Genomic DNA, 15,512 nt, shown 5'->3' with positions numbered 1-15,512 from the left:
GCTCATATTCTTAATATGCCGCGTATAAGTTGAACGCTTGGAAGCTAGAACCCTTCCAAGTCGCAAGTAAGATGACAAAATACAAGTGAAAGGAACGCTATTCCAAACAGTGTCATTTACGGTACAGAACTTTCAGGTATTTATAGCTTTCAGTAAAAACGAAATCATCATTGTAGTCATCAGATCCTCACATAGGGGGTTATTAGCGTCTGTCTAATAGGGAAGCTACACGTAGGGATTCTCGAATATTCTTCCAAAAGACGGTTAGATAGAACATCGGCTATCTCTGAGCTTCTTAGAGCTTCCTCGAGTCCACTCTTGGACAGTCCTCACAACTCCCCCCTTAAAAGCCTGTTGTGTAAGACATTTTTTCTCGAGTCCACCTGAAACTTAGTCAATAAGTATGATATCGGAAGCAGTGTCGAGCTGAGGGCAGGCACGGTGACCGTCAACCTCGATAATTACATATTTCCGTCGACCATGTCCTGCTTGGATAGGTTCTACCATTATTTGGCTGGTTGATGCCTGGGGTTAAGTCTCCTGAAATGAAGTCGCGATGGACGACGATATATATTCTCTTTACTGCAAGATTCTTGATGTCCTTTCCGCTGACATTTAGTACAACGGTAGCTTTTATATGGGCAAGACGTTTTGTAATGCTACTCGCCGCATAGCCAGAATGAGGGTGGTGGCTGATTGTTTGAGCTGTCCTCCTTACGTACAAGAGAATCTTTTTGGCCATTTATTACCTACACGAATGGTGGCTGGCCACTATTTCCAACCGTAGAAGTGTCAGGTTTTAAGTTCACCAACCTCTGAAACTCACCAGTCACTTCTTGTAGTGTTATATTTGGACACTGTTCAATTTCGCTCAGAATTTTGGTTCTGACGTTGGCATCTTCAGGTGACTTCAAGCTGCATGCAAATACAAGACACTTAAAGTAGTCTCCCTGTCATTGCTGATAATTTGAACCGCTCACGCTCGCGATTTAATATGCCATTATGTTGTACCCAGTCATCGTCTCCAGCTTTAGCCAACTTCAGACATTGGTAACGAATACTGAACAACGATGACTGTTCACAAAAAGTTTGTAACAAAATTACGACCGTTTGATTAAACGAAAGGTCTTTTGGGTTCTTAGAGAGAATGAAATCGGTGTAGCGCTCATGTTCAGCTGTGTCAAGTTCGCGTAGCAATACTCTGACCTTTGCGGCATCACCAAAGTTCTCTAGGTTGACTTGAATACATCTTCGTATTTCTTGAACCATGACTGAAATGTGACACCAGCGAAACTATCAAAATGAAGTTCATGAATAAAATCAGTATAGTGGTCAACATGAGACTTTAAAGGGTCATCTGTAAGGTCCATTTGATTCAGGTTCATTTTCTGGGTTAGTCTCTAGAATACGAATCTAGAATTGTTCGAAACGTTTTTCTTGTCGCTCCAACAAGTCTTCAAACGGAGCAAAGGTAAATGACCTCTTGATAAGTTAACCCTGTAGTCGATGGTGTGACTTCCACGTAAGATCTTATAGATTAGGCAGTTATATCATGACAAATCTACAAATTTAGGATTAGGTCTATTATTAGAGCAGTCATAATATAATAGTAGACCATAGTTCTACATTGGTGAGCCCAACTAAAGAAACGCAACCTATTATTGTTAATCCTTATATCCACCTTAACCTTCTCAATCGGTTTTTATTTTAGTAAACCCAGTATTCTAATAGTCCTTTGATTAATGGTCACATATATTATCGTAATGTTATATCTACTAGTTCACATAACTTACTAGCTCAATCGATAATAAAAGTTGATCATCTATATCAACTAATTAGCTCTGATGGTTCGTTAACAAGCTTTAATAGCATTTACATGCTTCAGCGACATAGACTTGTTTAAACATCAAGCTCTAGCAAATATGACCTGTAAATAGCGTGAGCATACATTGACTAACAATGCAATCAAGGACTAAATAGTTATCTGGATCTAATTATCAGTGTTCCGTCACCTAACACCTCATCCTGTTTTAAACTATGCACTATCCTTTAATATCTTTTCTTCCGACCACTGCCTGCCTAATTTCATATTTTCGAGTTCCATTGCCAAGCAACAAGGATGACACTTCTCAAAAAATACGGTGAGTTTCAGCTATAGGTTTTCTGCAATCATAAGGTCATTTTAGATGGCTCGTTCAATAACAACCACACAATTATCTGGATTCATTCGATTGCCCTAATCCGGGCGAGTGGCAAAAATGTCAATACCATCAAGCACCCTGGAATTAATTGCCATACTGCATGTTTTATTCTGGATACTTTTGGATCATTACTACTCACGAATGGCGTTATATATGTCGTCCACTGAATAATCTAATTTTCAAAAATAATCCAGGCGAGTTCAGCTATTTTACTTAATGATTTTTTTGTACTTAACATGTATATGTTTTCCAGTTGCTTTTGCCATATATTTGTAAGTGTCCCTAGGCTAAATGCATTAACTTCTTACGGAATGTTTATAACGCGTCATATTCCTGCCTGAAGTTTCATAAGCAGTCTTAACTTTAAAATTATCTTTCTGATCATGTTCATTATTTTCAAATTGTCATATACGTCAACAACCTGCATGTTAACCTGGCCCATACATGCGTTGCACTATATCTTCATGTCTTCTAAATTCAGAAATCATCTGAATCACATTTAACATTTATCGATAAACCCATAGTCGTTGTTGCTAATCGTATTTCGGTCTATGGATTAGTTTATCATATTAGCAGCCTAAAATGCGAACATAGTTTAGATAATAAGATTAAAAATTTAGGTACTATCAACGGCACTAGTCAAATAACTAAATCCCTAGGTAGCTGTTGGCTAAACAAACGTTTAAAATCAAAACTCCGTAGCCTACTAGAATTAACACTAAACGAATCTTTCTGAATTAAAATTTACAATTAAATTAGGCGTCTCGGATTCTTTAACGTTATAAATTTCTGATAATTTCGAATCACCTAAAGCAACAATGCCTATTTTTCCACTGACTTATCCTCAATCAACCCTATAACTAGTTAAACATAATAGTTTCAGGATATCGTCATAAAACATTGTCATGACTTGACAATCACGTAATATGATTGATAAAATTATGAAATTATTAACAAAATCGGTCAGCAAATTGACTTAAAATTATCACCAGTGTTGTTTTTCTTTTATCTTCATTCACTACAGATGATTACAGTATGTTTCTCTATCAGATGCTCACTCAGTAAATATCTCGAAACCTTGTCAGTCTAATTGATGGTTTAGCGACACAATCATGCATGCAAATAATCAGTATAAGTAATCGAGCAAACCTCCTGTAAACTGAAAACATCAATGTCGAATTTACCCCAACACTGACTAAGGTTCAAGCCATTATCATAGACATGAGTTGGGAGTGTACTCCCCTGGTTACAACTTATGTTCTCCCTGTTAATCACATGAGCATCACTCACGGTTAATTATCTTGTAAAAACTTATTTAGCCAAATGCATCTTGCAGCACATCACCTAGTAATGTGACATATAGACTTAACTGATTTCAATAACTTATAATCACTATATCTCAATTGAATCGTATTCCGCCTCATGATAAACTGCATACTTGCAACTAACTTGTATGCCCAATCAGCCGGTAAGTATAAATATAAATAAATAGTCTATCGCAGATCAGAACATTGAATCTAGAGCATGTCTCTTACGAATACGCTCATGTTTAACGATTTGTTCCTAGCTATCTGTCCAAAATTCATATAATTAACACTAACGTATTTAAACTTTGTTTTGATCACCATTCATGTGTATTAGTAGTATTACTAAATTCTATCACGGTCAAGTAAAAATGAGGTTGAGAAAATATCCCCGTAACTAAATAAACCGTATCAAACTAACTGGAACACTAGTTGGAATTCTTCTCCACGGTATACTTTTGTTCCTTCAGTTAGCCTACTAATACAGATGCATTTGGAATTCAATTCATATGGACAACTTACCGGCATAATCGTTATTTGATTTTATAATTTAAACCAAAACTAATACCAATATTAATATTTCTACAATATTCATCACTTTAATACTTCTAAACACAAAATACTACCTATACGTTAAGTTATTAACCAACGGCTATTAACACGCATCGTTTTATTATTATTATTATTATTATTATGCCATTCTTTATAGTTCAAATAATCTTCACCCAAATTCTCATTTCAAGCGTTTTAAGCATGAAGGCAGATATTTTAAAATTATTACATGTATTTCCCGACCAGATGCTGCCGCTTTCTTTTTGATTTATCTTTCAGCTTACCAATACCCAGAGGATTCTTATTATCCTTGGTAACCTCCGGCGCGCGTCGATCCCATCCAATTTGGTATCGAATCAACACACGTTGATTCTGGTGGGAGAGTGGTGTAGTGGCATTGGACAATAGCCACACAATCCACAAAGCTGTGAACACGAGACTACTCAGAAAATAGATATTCAATATTTAACGCGGAGAAATACCTAACAATGGAGAAGGCGCGAACAATAAATTGAATGGACTGAAGTTGATCGAGTGGCATGGCTCGGCCATGCAGGCGTGGTCTCTGCTGAATGTTACCTTATATCTTCTATTCATATTAAATATATTGTTCTTTCTCTAGCCTAACCTTGTTCTATATCATGTATTGGTAATTGATACGATACAGTGAGTTGGTGTAGTCGATGGTGTGACTTCCACGTAAGATCTTATAGATTAGGCAGTTATATCATGACAAATCTACAAATTTAGGATTAGGTCTATTATTAGAGCAGTACTAATATCATACTAGACCATAATTCTACAACCCTGTCGCCAGTTTTTAAGTCTAGAGCTCAAATTGTTAATGTGAGCATTCGAACGCTAGAACATCTCTTTATAAGACATCTTTTGTAAGCTTGGTGAACATACATCTTGTTTTTCACTAAAAATCTTTCTAGTAGTCACCTGTATGTGTTACTATGATGGAGTAACTTGTACATATAATGTAACGATCTCGTGAAACAATTAAACTAATGCAGTGCTTTCGTTTATTGTGAATGTTAATAAACATCCATTCCTTAGTTGTAATTTTGCAATATTGATAATTGTTTACTTTCGCAATAGTATGAACCATTTCAAATGCATGAAGCTATCATTCAGATGGATCTGTTTTACCTGTTTACAAGTTCTCTCAATCAAAAAGGGCACTCACAAAGCAAACACTCAGTCGTTTCTGATTTTCACAAATCCGTCTGCATTGTCAGTATACCTCCTCACAAAATACGACAAAATTAAAAGTAACAGTTGAACAGGGCTTTATTGATACGTCATTACTACTGATAAAAGAAGAAAATCTGATGCGGATCTGTTTGTGGTTAGTTTACAAATGTGAACACCAACAACCTTTTATGCCAAGTTTCCACAGTTTCTAATGGTCCGAGATATGACTTTTTACTATAAAGCAGTCGACACAAAATAAGCGTTCGAGAAATCGGAGTCGTACCTAGTTGGTAATGATTCTTAAGTGATAATTGAAGACTTTTCTTCCAACATTCATAGCAGACCTCTTACCATCTGTAACCGGGATCTTTTGTTTGTACATTTTCTAGCTTTCGTGTTACTGTAGGAGGTATGTGTCACCTATCTTCGATTGTCTGCATTGTCCGAGAACATGATTAGGTATGCGGTTTGTATTTCGTAATTGGTTGAACTTGGCTGTTACATTTTGTCTTTTCACTTGGGCCGGTAGTATGTGACGGCACAAATACCGGCATGTCGCAAATTCTCGGCAGTTCTATTCGCAAGTGCCTGTATCTACCTCATAAGATCTGCCACATTCAATCATAAGACATTCGATCACCGTTTTCGTATTCCAAGTAGGCATAATGCATGTTTATGAGTTACAGTAAAACCTTCCTCCGTGGAGAGGATAACGTTGACTAATAATCGGAACTTCTTGTCGTAGTGTTTCGTACTGTAGATCACTAACGTAGATGGTCTATATGTAATGATTGGGAGCCTATTGAAGTAAGACGGGAATGGTGTGACCAACAGCTAACTTCGAAGTTGCATCACGTGGTTATCACCTAGCCAAATTTACTCGTTGTTCGTATCAAGATACTGTCCCTACTTTGAAGACCGCATAACATGAGGGACCTTACTACAGAAATATATTGGTTGGAGTAGGTACAACCGAAAGTATGGTCATCACCGCACGGGCCAGTCCATGTTGTAAGATTAACGGTTGCGCGTCGGTTGTCCTCGGCATTGACGGAGATATATGAACTGTTAGACATTGGGGGACCCAACTGTCAGACGGTTTGGATAGAACACAGTGACATTTTACTGACCCTATAGCACATGTAGCACTTACGGGTTATTTTCACGTCGTCACCAGTTTTCTTGCCGAAGGTATGGCACTACATCTGAAGACCGAATTGGTGATTCGCACAAAGCTTGTGTATCTGTAGTTGATAATTTGCACTCACAATACGTTGTTTTTCAGACCTTATAGGGTTTTAAACATGCCTGTGAGGTTCTGTAGAGCAATCGTTTTCTGAGACCAAGTTATGAACCAAACATGTAGACCGGGAAACAAGCGAAGGTTGGTTGACATTATTTGAGTTGATTTTGTGGTTTTATGGCATCCACAAGATGTTAAAACTGCATGTAATAATTATGAGGCAATGAATATAATCGATTTCCAGGACAACAAGAACCCATGGCTTGACTTCTTAACCGTCCCGACGAATAGTAATAAAAACAGTATTCTCATACACAAATGGCTATCTCCCTTTTTCGTAGGAGCTATTTTATCCCATTTTTATTGATTTTATGGGATCATAAACTGGCTGTGTTTTTAGCAAATTGTCTAGTTTTGCTTGTGATAGCATTACTCAGCGGGGAGTGAAACCAACTCAACGTCACAAACACAATCTAAATAGGCATTTTGCATAATGAATTAGCATCAATATCACTGGTTCACGACATCACACTTGACCATGAGGAGCCTTAATTTAACATGTTCTGCCCCACAGATATCAGTGGACCGAATTTATTTCCCCGTCATCATATTGGCTGGTCAGCAACGCCACCCTCCCTCCTTTTGTGATGTTAGGCTTTCTTACTTTTGTGGTGTGTATGAATATTGCTTCAATCTAAGCTCCTTGTTGGAATATACTGTCTCTACTAGTTTCATGTCACAAGCAAATCAGATGGTCAAAGCATTTGTATTATGGGTTAAATATCCATTTGGTATATCACACTGCTATGAAGATAACTAATGGTATAAGTTATAAAACACAAGTCAGATTAAATGTGGTTTAGAGATGATAAGGATAAATAGCAAATCAAAGAATATGCAAGAGTTTAGAATTGCAAATTTTTGGGAGTAAGAAAACAAAACATTGAGCGACTCACAAGAACCTAAGACATTATGAACTTCTTATCATTGACCTTAGCTGATCAGCGTCCATGAGGTTGGTGAGTTATTTGAATACCTGTGGTGGAAAAAGAGGACATGACACTTAGAAGGAATAATTCGGTGATCCTTTAACTCTCGTGGACGAACAGTGGCTGTCAACCAGCATTCTCAGTGAATTTATGTTCTGTGCAATCTTTTCCAGTTGTTTCCAGCTTCTTTTCATTCTTTTGAAGTCTGCTTAAACCAGAATGTATCTTCTCATTTCCATAGCTATTAAATTAGTTTTTCTGTCTTCCATGGCTTAAATAACCGTAAATATAAATAAGGTTTGTAATAGCTAAAAGGTGGCCGTCGGTACTTAACATGATAGATGAAGAATGCTGGAGGGCAAGATTGGATCTGGTATTCGTTAAGACGTGCACGATAACATTTGTACGTTAGTGAATGAAAAGGAGACTGCTGCATGAAACCCGTCAGACTTAACGTAATAATTTTAATGCAAACATGAAGTATTGAATTAATGAAGACACTATAAGAATATAATATGTTCCACTAAAAAGTGCTGCTAACTTTGAGTAGAAACTAGAGACAGATAAAAATAGGACTAACGTGAAAATGTGTTACAGTCTTTGATGTACGCAACGCTAATTTCTTACGGCGGCAAATTCTGGTGATTATTACCATTATTTATAATATAATGTACTAGAAAGTCTCAATATGGTTACAGTGTATAATTTGTTACACATCCGTGTACACGTAACAGTACGTATATTTAATATATTTTCATCGCATGGTGAAGAAGCGCACATGTAGTAACTTCTAGACTGCTATTTTGTAAAGACTTCCGCATTCAGCCATCTGTGAAGCCGTTTAGTGTTGGACATTTCTAGGGTCAGTGAAATGTCACTGAGATCTAGTCAAGTCATCCGTAAGTTGGGTCACTGAATATCGAGCAGATCGTCGATGGTCGTCAAGATCAAGGGCAACCAACAAGCGTCATTTAATCGTATGTTGTGGACTGGCTCATGCGATGGCAGTTCCACTATATTCTCTATATTCATTTTTACTAAAATGTTTCCGCGATAGCGTCCTTTGCGTTGTGCGGTCTTCAAAGATTCCATAGTATCTTGGTGTGATGAAGGAGTAATACACACTAGGTGCTGACCGTGGGGTATAATTTTGACATTAACTGTTGATCACACCACTCCCGTCTAACTGGAGTAGGCCCCCAATCATTCGACAGAGGTTAAAGTTGGTGATGTACAGGTTTAAGAGAGAAACGTTTTGGCACTGTCGGTTGCAACCCATACTCATACCATACGATCTCTGAAGCTAACCATACAACTAATGCAAAGATTTACATTCAACAAGAAATGTGAGTGATGTGTGACAGAAATGTACTTCAACGCTAGCTTGATTAAAGTGTCATTTCAATAATGTGATGTCTGATGGATTATGTAAATGTGACTCTAATACATCTAGTATTTCCAAGATGAAGACAAACTACGAAGAAGAACTCCAAGTAATCGTAATAAAATATGAACAATAGGGACACATATAATAAAAATTGGGATAAACACCAAAAATTCACTCCACATTACGTATATATTTTAAATCCAAACTAAGGTTTGGACTGAAGAATAGCTGTCTAGATGGGTTACATACGCGCCCTCGCCTGGTTGAAACCAAAACAAAGTGACTGGGTAAAATGACGGTTCTGAAATTCATTATAGATTTCTATGTACACTGTTACCCAAATAAATATGACCACCCAGCTATTCAACCAATAATTGTTCAAGCAATCAAATCTAAATTACAATAAATAAGGAGGTTGATAAAGGATGTGAGAAAATTACCAGTCGCAACAAACAAATGTTGTTCTATTCTGTCTGGACAGACCGCGCACAGATTCGTTCAAAAGATAATTTTTGCTTGCTTTATAACACAGTGTTTCCAATTCTGGAAGAGTGTTTCGATTCACAACCAAATATATATATATATATATATATATATATATATATATAATGGTTCTGAATGTATCTGTTTGACACGTAAAACCTGAGTAAATCCCCTGAACCCACCATTTCCCACACCCCTTTTTCAGATATAATGGGATTTATCAATCGGGAGTGATTATCATTGAACTTGACGAAATTCAGAGAATTACTGCATGTTAAGAAGTCAGTTTTCCGAACATTTTATTACGGTTCAGTGGTCTTACTGACTTCGCAAGGGTACTATAGGGAACTAAAAGATTCACTATATTTAAGATGACTAATCGTGACAGACAAGTAAGACAGTTTTACCGAGCTTTGTCTTAGGAAACCACATTTCACGTATTTCCTTCACTTATGTTCCTGTACCATTCGGATTCATAAAGATATTGCAAAATGACTCCGATCGGATCAGGAAATTATAGAATTTCGGCCACCTGCTTTTGGACGAGGTTTCTAGTCCGTATCTTAGGTAATACAGTTTGTCTACTATTTCGCATTCGTATACTCAATCTATAAATAAAAGTTTGGAAAAGCGACTACTGACATCCTAAAGATGTCATAGGTATTCAGAGTTTGGCAACATCTTTACACATTCCACCTTTATGATCAAGGTATGCCAGCTCAGTCAAATCAGAAGTCAGAAATGAAGCAGTTCGAAGATTTATCTGGAAAGCTATCGACATGTTGAGAAGCGTTTGGTCGAAGTTGGCTAACAGTTGCAAGGGGTTCGTGGTACGGCGTACCAACTCGTGATCTGTTGAGGGTGCGTTACCGAGCGCATCTATCTGGGTGTGCCTAGTAGAACCAATAGGATCAATGACAATGTCGGGGACTTACAGGACTATTTATTTGGGGATTTATTTACCGCTACAGACTTCAACTCGTAACATGAGAATATGGAACCAAGGAGCCACAAACGCGAAAAAATAAACTACAATTGAACAGTCCTTCATTTTCAGAACCAACTTCAGGATTAAAAGGTGCTCTAACGGAGTCCTGCTAAGGTAAAATGAACTACTGGTCAGTCAGTTTAAATTTATATTTTGTCTAGGTCGGTGCCTACAGTAACGTAGTCAATATTTTGATAGTGACACCTGTAACGCATTCGAATTGTTGCTACCCTGAAACCTAGTTTCTCATATTGTCTTAGTCATGTGCCATTTTCACTATGAATTGCCTTCGAATGTTTTTTATGGCTAAACACAATAGATCCATGTGTTATTAGTTAGTTATCTGTTAATTTTTTGTTCTTATATTCTAGGTTTCTTCAGAAAAGACTCTTCTTTCTTTTTACACGCAACACACAGCGTGCCTTTATGCCGGAAGCTAACCTCTCAGTATTTGCATCGCGCTTTTTATTCTACACGTAAGACATTTCCAGCAGTTGGATTGAGTTGCACATTCCTTGTTATTATTAGCAACTAAAAATTATGCCTGCATACTCCTTCGACTACAAGTCCTACATGACAAACAACCTGTTGGGACATGACCAGGATATTCACTATAAAATGTCTAAAAAGATTGCACAATTGACAAAAGTGGTTTGCATGTTGAACTCACGTGGTGAGGATTCTGTTGATCTACTTAAGGAGACTTCCAAGCAACACGAAAATGAAATTATCAAACTAAAGAGTTCCTATGAACTGAAACTGAGAGATTTAGAGCTTAGACTTGAAGAGGAGAAAGGATTCGGGAACACCATAGCCTTCTTAGAAAAGAGTATTAGTGAAAAAGAGTTGGAAATCATCAACATGGAATCTGTGAGTTATTTGTAATAGTTGAGTGTATTGTAATTTTTTTATGCCGTTGCAAAGTGAAGTTAATCACGCCAGACCCAAATTTAAACTTTATCCAACTTAAACTTTCACCTCTCCAGGCCAACTGGTTATGAAGGTTCCTGAAAATAAACCGGGTGTATAAGATGCTCATCACTAGGCATTCCACTTTCACAATCAATTACAGTTATGAAAATTAAGTATTCAAGGAAAAATATAGCAAAAATGTAAGCAATAAAATAAAATTTTTGACAACAATTTAGTCACCGTAAACAGGATAAGCTATTCATTACTTATGGATGCGTTCTAATAACTCGCTTCTGTCTGAAGTTTGCGTTAATGATGAAATTTGGTTAAACAATGATAGCTTCACAATAAGACTATCTAACACAGAGATGTCAAATCAAGAAAAATCATTATCATGAGTTACAAATCGCAGCCATCCGAGGTCTGAATACTTAGTAACAATCTGGATGATTTATATCACATTTCTGATGTAGCCACATCCCCGAAGCACTAGCAAAATAACACTTCACTCGCCGTGTTGAGCATCCGTACAATTTAACTAATAATTCGAGAAACATTTCCAAATTAGGTGATTTGACGGGTTATCATGAGCCTTTTTATGGAGTGACATAATCATTTTAAAGCGGGTGAGTAGATAAGACAAAAGTTACTTTACTAGAGTGTTTTTTACAGAAACGATCAGAAACCTCATCCAGTAAACTTCCTTTAGCTTATATACTCGTCCTAGTAAATCTGTTTCTCAGTTGAGTTATTAGGTAGCTGCACGGTCAGTGCCTTAAATCTGGGACACAACATTATTAGAGCTTCAGAAGGAGTCGGAAGAAGAACATAGTGTTCATAAACATTTAGCGATGGATGTTAAGTGGCTAAATTGTGGTTGAGTTAGTCGTATTACAACTTTTCTATTTACTCTGAAGTTCAGATTTTATAGATTCATTACTAGTTTATTTGTAAGAACTGTTGATAAAATCTACAATAAAACATATTAAAGCTACCCTCATGTGTAATAGCATTTTAGGGGCGTTGCTCATTTCTTTATCTGCCACAAGAAAACATATCAAATTAAAACCATCACTTTACAGACTGAAGCACTTAGTTGTCAAATGGATATTTAATTTTATTCACGTCAGAAGTGCAATACATATATATCTTATCTATCATTTGGAGATTAGTTTGCTTAGATCAACTCTTTGATAGTTATGTAAACAGAATATACTCACTGGGAATATACTTGTTGACAAATGTTTAGCAATTAAAAATAATCATTTCAATAAATGAAACTAATGATGGTATCCTTTCAGTTTCTCATGAATTTCTAGATAGTCTATAATCTATCAATTACCACTCTTTATTACTATTTCTGTTAGTCCTAGTTAAATGCTTGGAAAAAGTTCATTCAGACTAATCAATCCTTCAGAGTTGATATATGAAATAGTTGTGAAACAGCGTCCTACCAGGTTAGCTTTGATTCCATATCTAAGAAATCTTCGGTAATTGTCGAAACGACATTTTGATCATAAACGTCTAAATATTTTGTTAAAATACTAATATAAACTTTTAATTTCGATGAAATTATTTTCGCGGTCTAATAAGTTCTTATATATATCGGCTGACCTGAAATAATTCTTTATATCCCATTTCAATAGCTTACTTACTTACGCCTCTTACCTCTCGTGGAGAAGCATAGGCTGCCTACTCGCATTCTCCATCGGTTTCTATTCTGGGCAATCCATTATATTTGTTTCCAATTGTTATTCATCTTTTTGATGTCTCTTTCCAATTCTCGTCGCAGTGTGTTCTTTGGCCTTCCCATTTTCCGTTCCCTTTTAGGATTTGAAGTTAGCACTTGCTTTGTGATCCAGTTTGATGATTTCCGTAATTTATGTCCTATCCACTTCCAGCGTCTTTTGCTAATTTTCTCTTCAGCTGGAAACTGGTCTGTTCTCTCCCACAGTAGACTGTTGCTGATGGTATCCGGCCAACGGATATTCAGCGTCTTGCGTAGACAGCTGTTTATAAATACTTGTAATTTCTTGATGATAGTTGTAGTAGTTCTCCAAGTCTCAGCTCTGTACAGTAGAACTGTCTTGATATTCGTATTGAAGATTGTGACTTTGTTGTCTGGCAGTTGTTTCGAGCTCCACATGTCCTTCATTTGTAGAAATGTGGCCCTTACTTTGCCAGTCCGTGCCTTTACATGTGTATTAGACCCCACGTTGTTGATCAATGATGCGGTCCAGGTACGTAAAACTCTCTATCTCTTCCAGAGGTCTTCCATCAAGTGTGATTGTGCTGGTATTCTCCGTGTTGTATTTGAGGATCCTACTTTTTCCCTTGTGTATGTTGAGGCTTACTGATGCAGAGGCTTTTGCTACACTGGTTATCATGACCTGCATTTGCTCATGTGTATGGGATAGAAGGGCTAGGTCATCTGCGAAGTCCAAATCGTCTGTTTGTATCCAAGCTGTCCATTGTATTCTGTGCTTTCCCTGAGATGTCGAAGTCTTGATAATCCAGTCAACCACCGGAAGAAAGAGAGAGATAGAGTAAGCAGACTTGCCTGACACTAGTCTTCACTCGGAATACGTCTGTCAGCTGACCCCCATTCACGACTTTACGGTGTAGTCCGTCTCATGGATTCCGTATGATGCTGACAATCTTCTCAGGCACACTGTAGTATATACGAAGGTTCCATAAGGTCCTTCTATCCACACTGTCAAACACTTTCTCATAGTCGAAGAAAGTTGATGTATGGTGACGAATCCCATTCAATTGATTGCTCAAAAATGATCCGCAGTGTCGCGATTCGGTTTGTACACGACTGATACTTACGGAATTCGCCCTGTTGATCTTGAAGCTAGGTGTCTACTGCGTCTTTCATTCTGTTCAGCAACACTGTTGAAAACGTTTCTGGATACTGACAGTAGTGTGATACCTCTGTAGTTCTCACACTCTCTGGGATCTTCTTACTTTGATATGTCGACGAGGTATCCTTCTTTCCAGTCCATCGGCACTTGGTCTTCCTCCAAGCGCTAGCCATAGGAGAGTCATAGGTAGAGCTATTTCAATAGCTACTTCAGAAATACTAAATTGCCTTCGAATTACTACGTCTTTTGGCAAACACCTGACAGCGTTAAGATGTAATCTTCCTTTTTATGATTGAATATTCTTTTGGTTTATGTTTTTATTCGCTGATGCTTCACAACAGTATGTTTTGTTCCATATTAACGGCCTCATCTACGCACAGGCAAACCAGAGCTCACAATATCAATCCAATATTTGATTTATATGGACAGAAATTTTGAAAAAAACTATTCATTTCTAACCGAATGACGACAGGTTGACGATATTTTCTGGCAGTTTACTACATATTTTGTTTTACTTATACAAAACCTGGAAAGAATGTGTTGTCTAGCTCTCTGTTTGCTGATATATACAAACGAAAACGAAAATCCACGTATACATATAAATATGGTCCAGATGATCTGGAATCCTACTTTTCTTTGTCACATTTTGTTTCCTGTTTTCTCAAGTTGTGATTACTCCAAATGGACATGATCATTTAAGTAAGAAAGAATTGCTCCATATACAGTGTGCTATTTTAAAGTTTGCATCATCATATCGTGTTTCGATGCCTATTTATATAAGAGAATCTGATATACTGGAGTTTTTTTCACCTGTTCTTGCTGTTTGTTCTTTAGACTGTAGTAAGTCTACCCAATAAAATAGTTGCCAAGACGTCTAATAATCATAGTTCTGTCATTATATTGAATATTAAATTTTCTAAATATGCTTTTAGTAACATAAACAAATAAAATGAATAAATACAGTTAAAACATGACTACATAGAGAGTTTGACTCTCAAAGGATGTCTATTGACAATGATATATCTAAATGAGTTCATCCTATAAACATATTTTCTTGTAGTAGTATGATTTGGGGAGTAAATGATACAAACAAATTTGCTGTTTGTTCTCAGAATAAATGAATAACATTTGAAAAAAGTTCTCATTTGTAATATTTCAATTGAACAGAAATGTAGTCAGCTAATAAATGAGCATCATTTAAAAGAAGATATGTTGAGAGTAAAACATAGTGAAGAAATAATTAAACTACAACAGACTATTACTGAGCATAAAGAAAAATATGAAAAAGAATTAAATACAATTCGATGTCTTGCTGAACAGTGGAAATCTCACCAATGTCCAAACACAGAACCGATTCTTAACGAGAAATTGCAACTGGAATGTGAA

General features: G+C 36.8%; 1 protein-coding gene across 1 annotated transcript; it reads left to right on the top strand.

The window, feature by feature from the left end:
• Positions 1-10,887: 10,887 nt before the first annotated feature.
• Positions 10,888-11,232, top strand: MS3_00010533 (uncharacterized protein; the record flags this gene model as incomplete). The annotated part of the gene is made up of 1 exon (XM_051218907.1): positions 10,888-11,232. The coding sequence occupies one exon, from the start codon at positions 10,888-10,890 to the stop codon at positions 11,230-11,232; it is 345 nt and encodes a 114-aa protein (XP_051064061.1).
• Positions 11,233-15,512: the final 4,280 nt, after the last annotated feature.

The sequence above is a fragment of the Schistosoma haematobium genome (genome assembly GCF_000699445.3).
Source record: "Schistosoma haematobium chromosome Unknown HiC_scaffold_226, whole genome shotgun sequence".
NCBI classification, from domain to species: Eukaryota; Metazoa; Platyhelminthes; class Trematoda; order Strigeidida; family Schistosomatidae; genus Schistosoma; species Schistosoma haematobium.
This window is presented reverse-complemented; position numbering and strand designations above follow the sequence as displayed.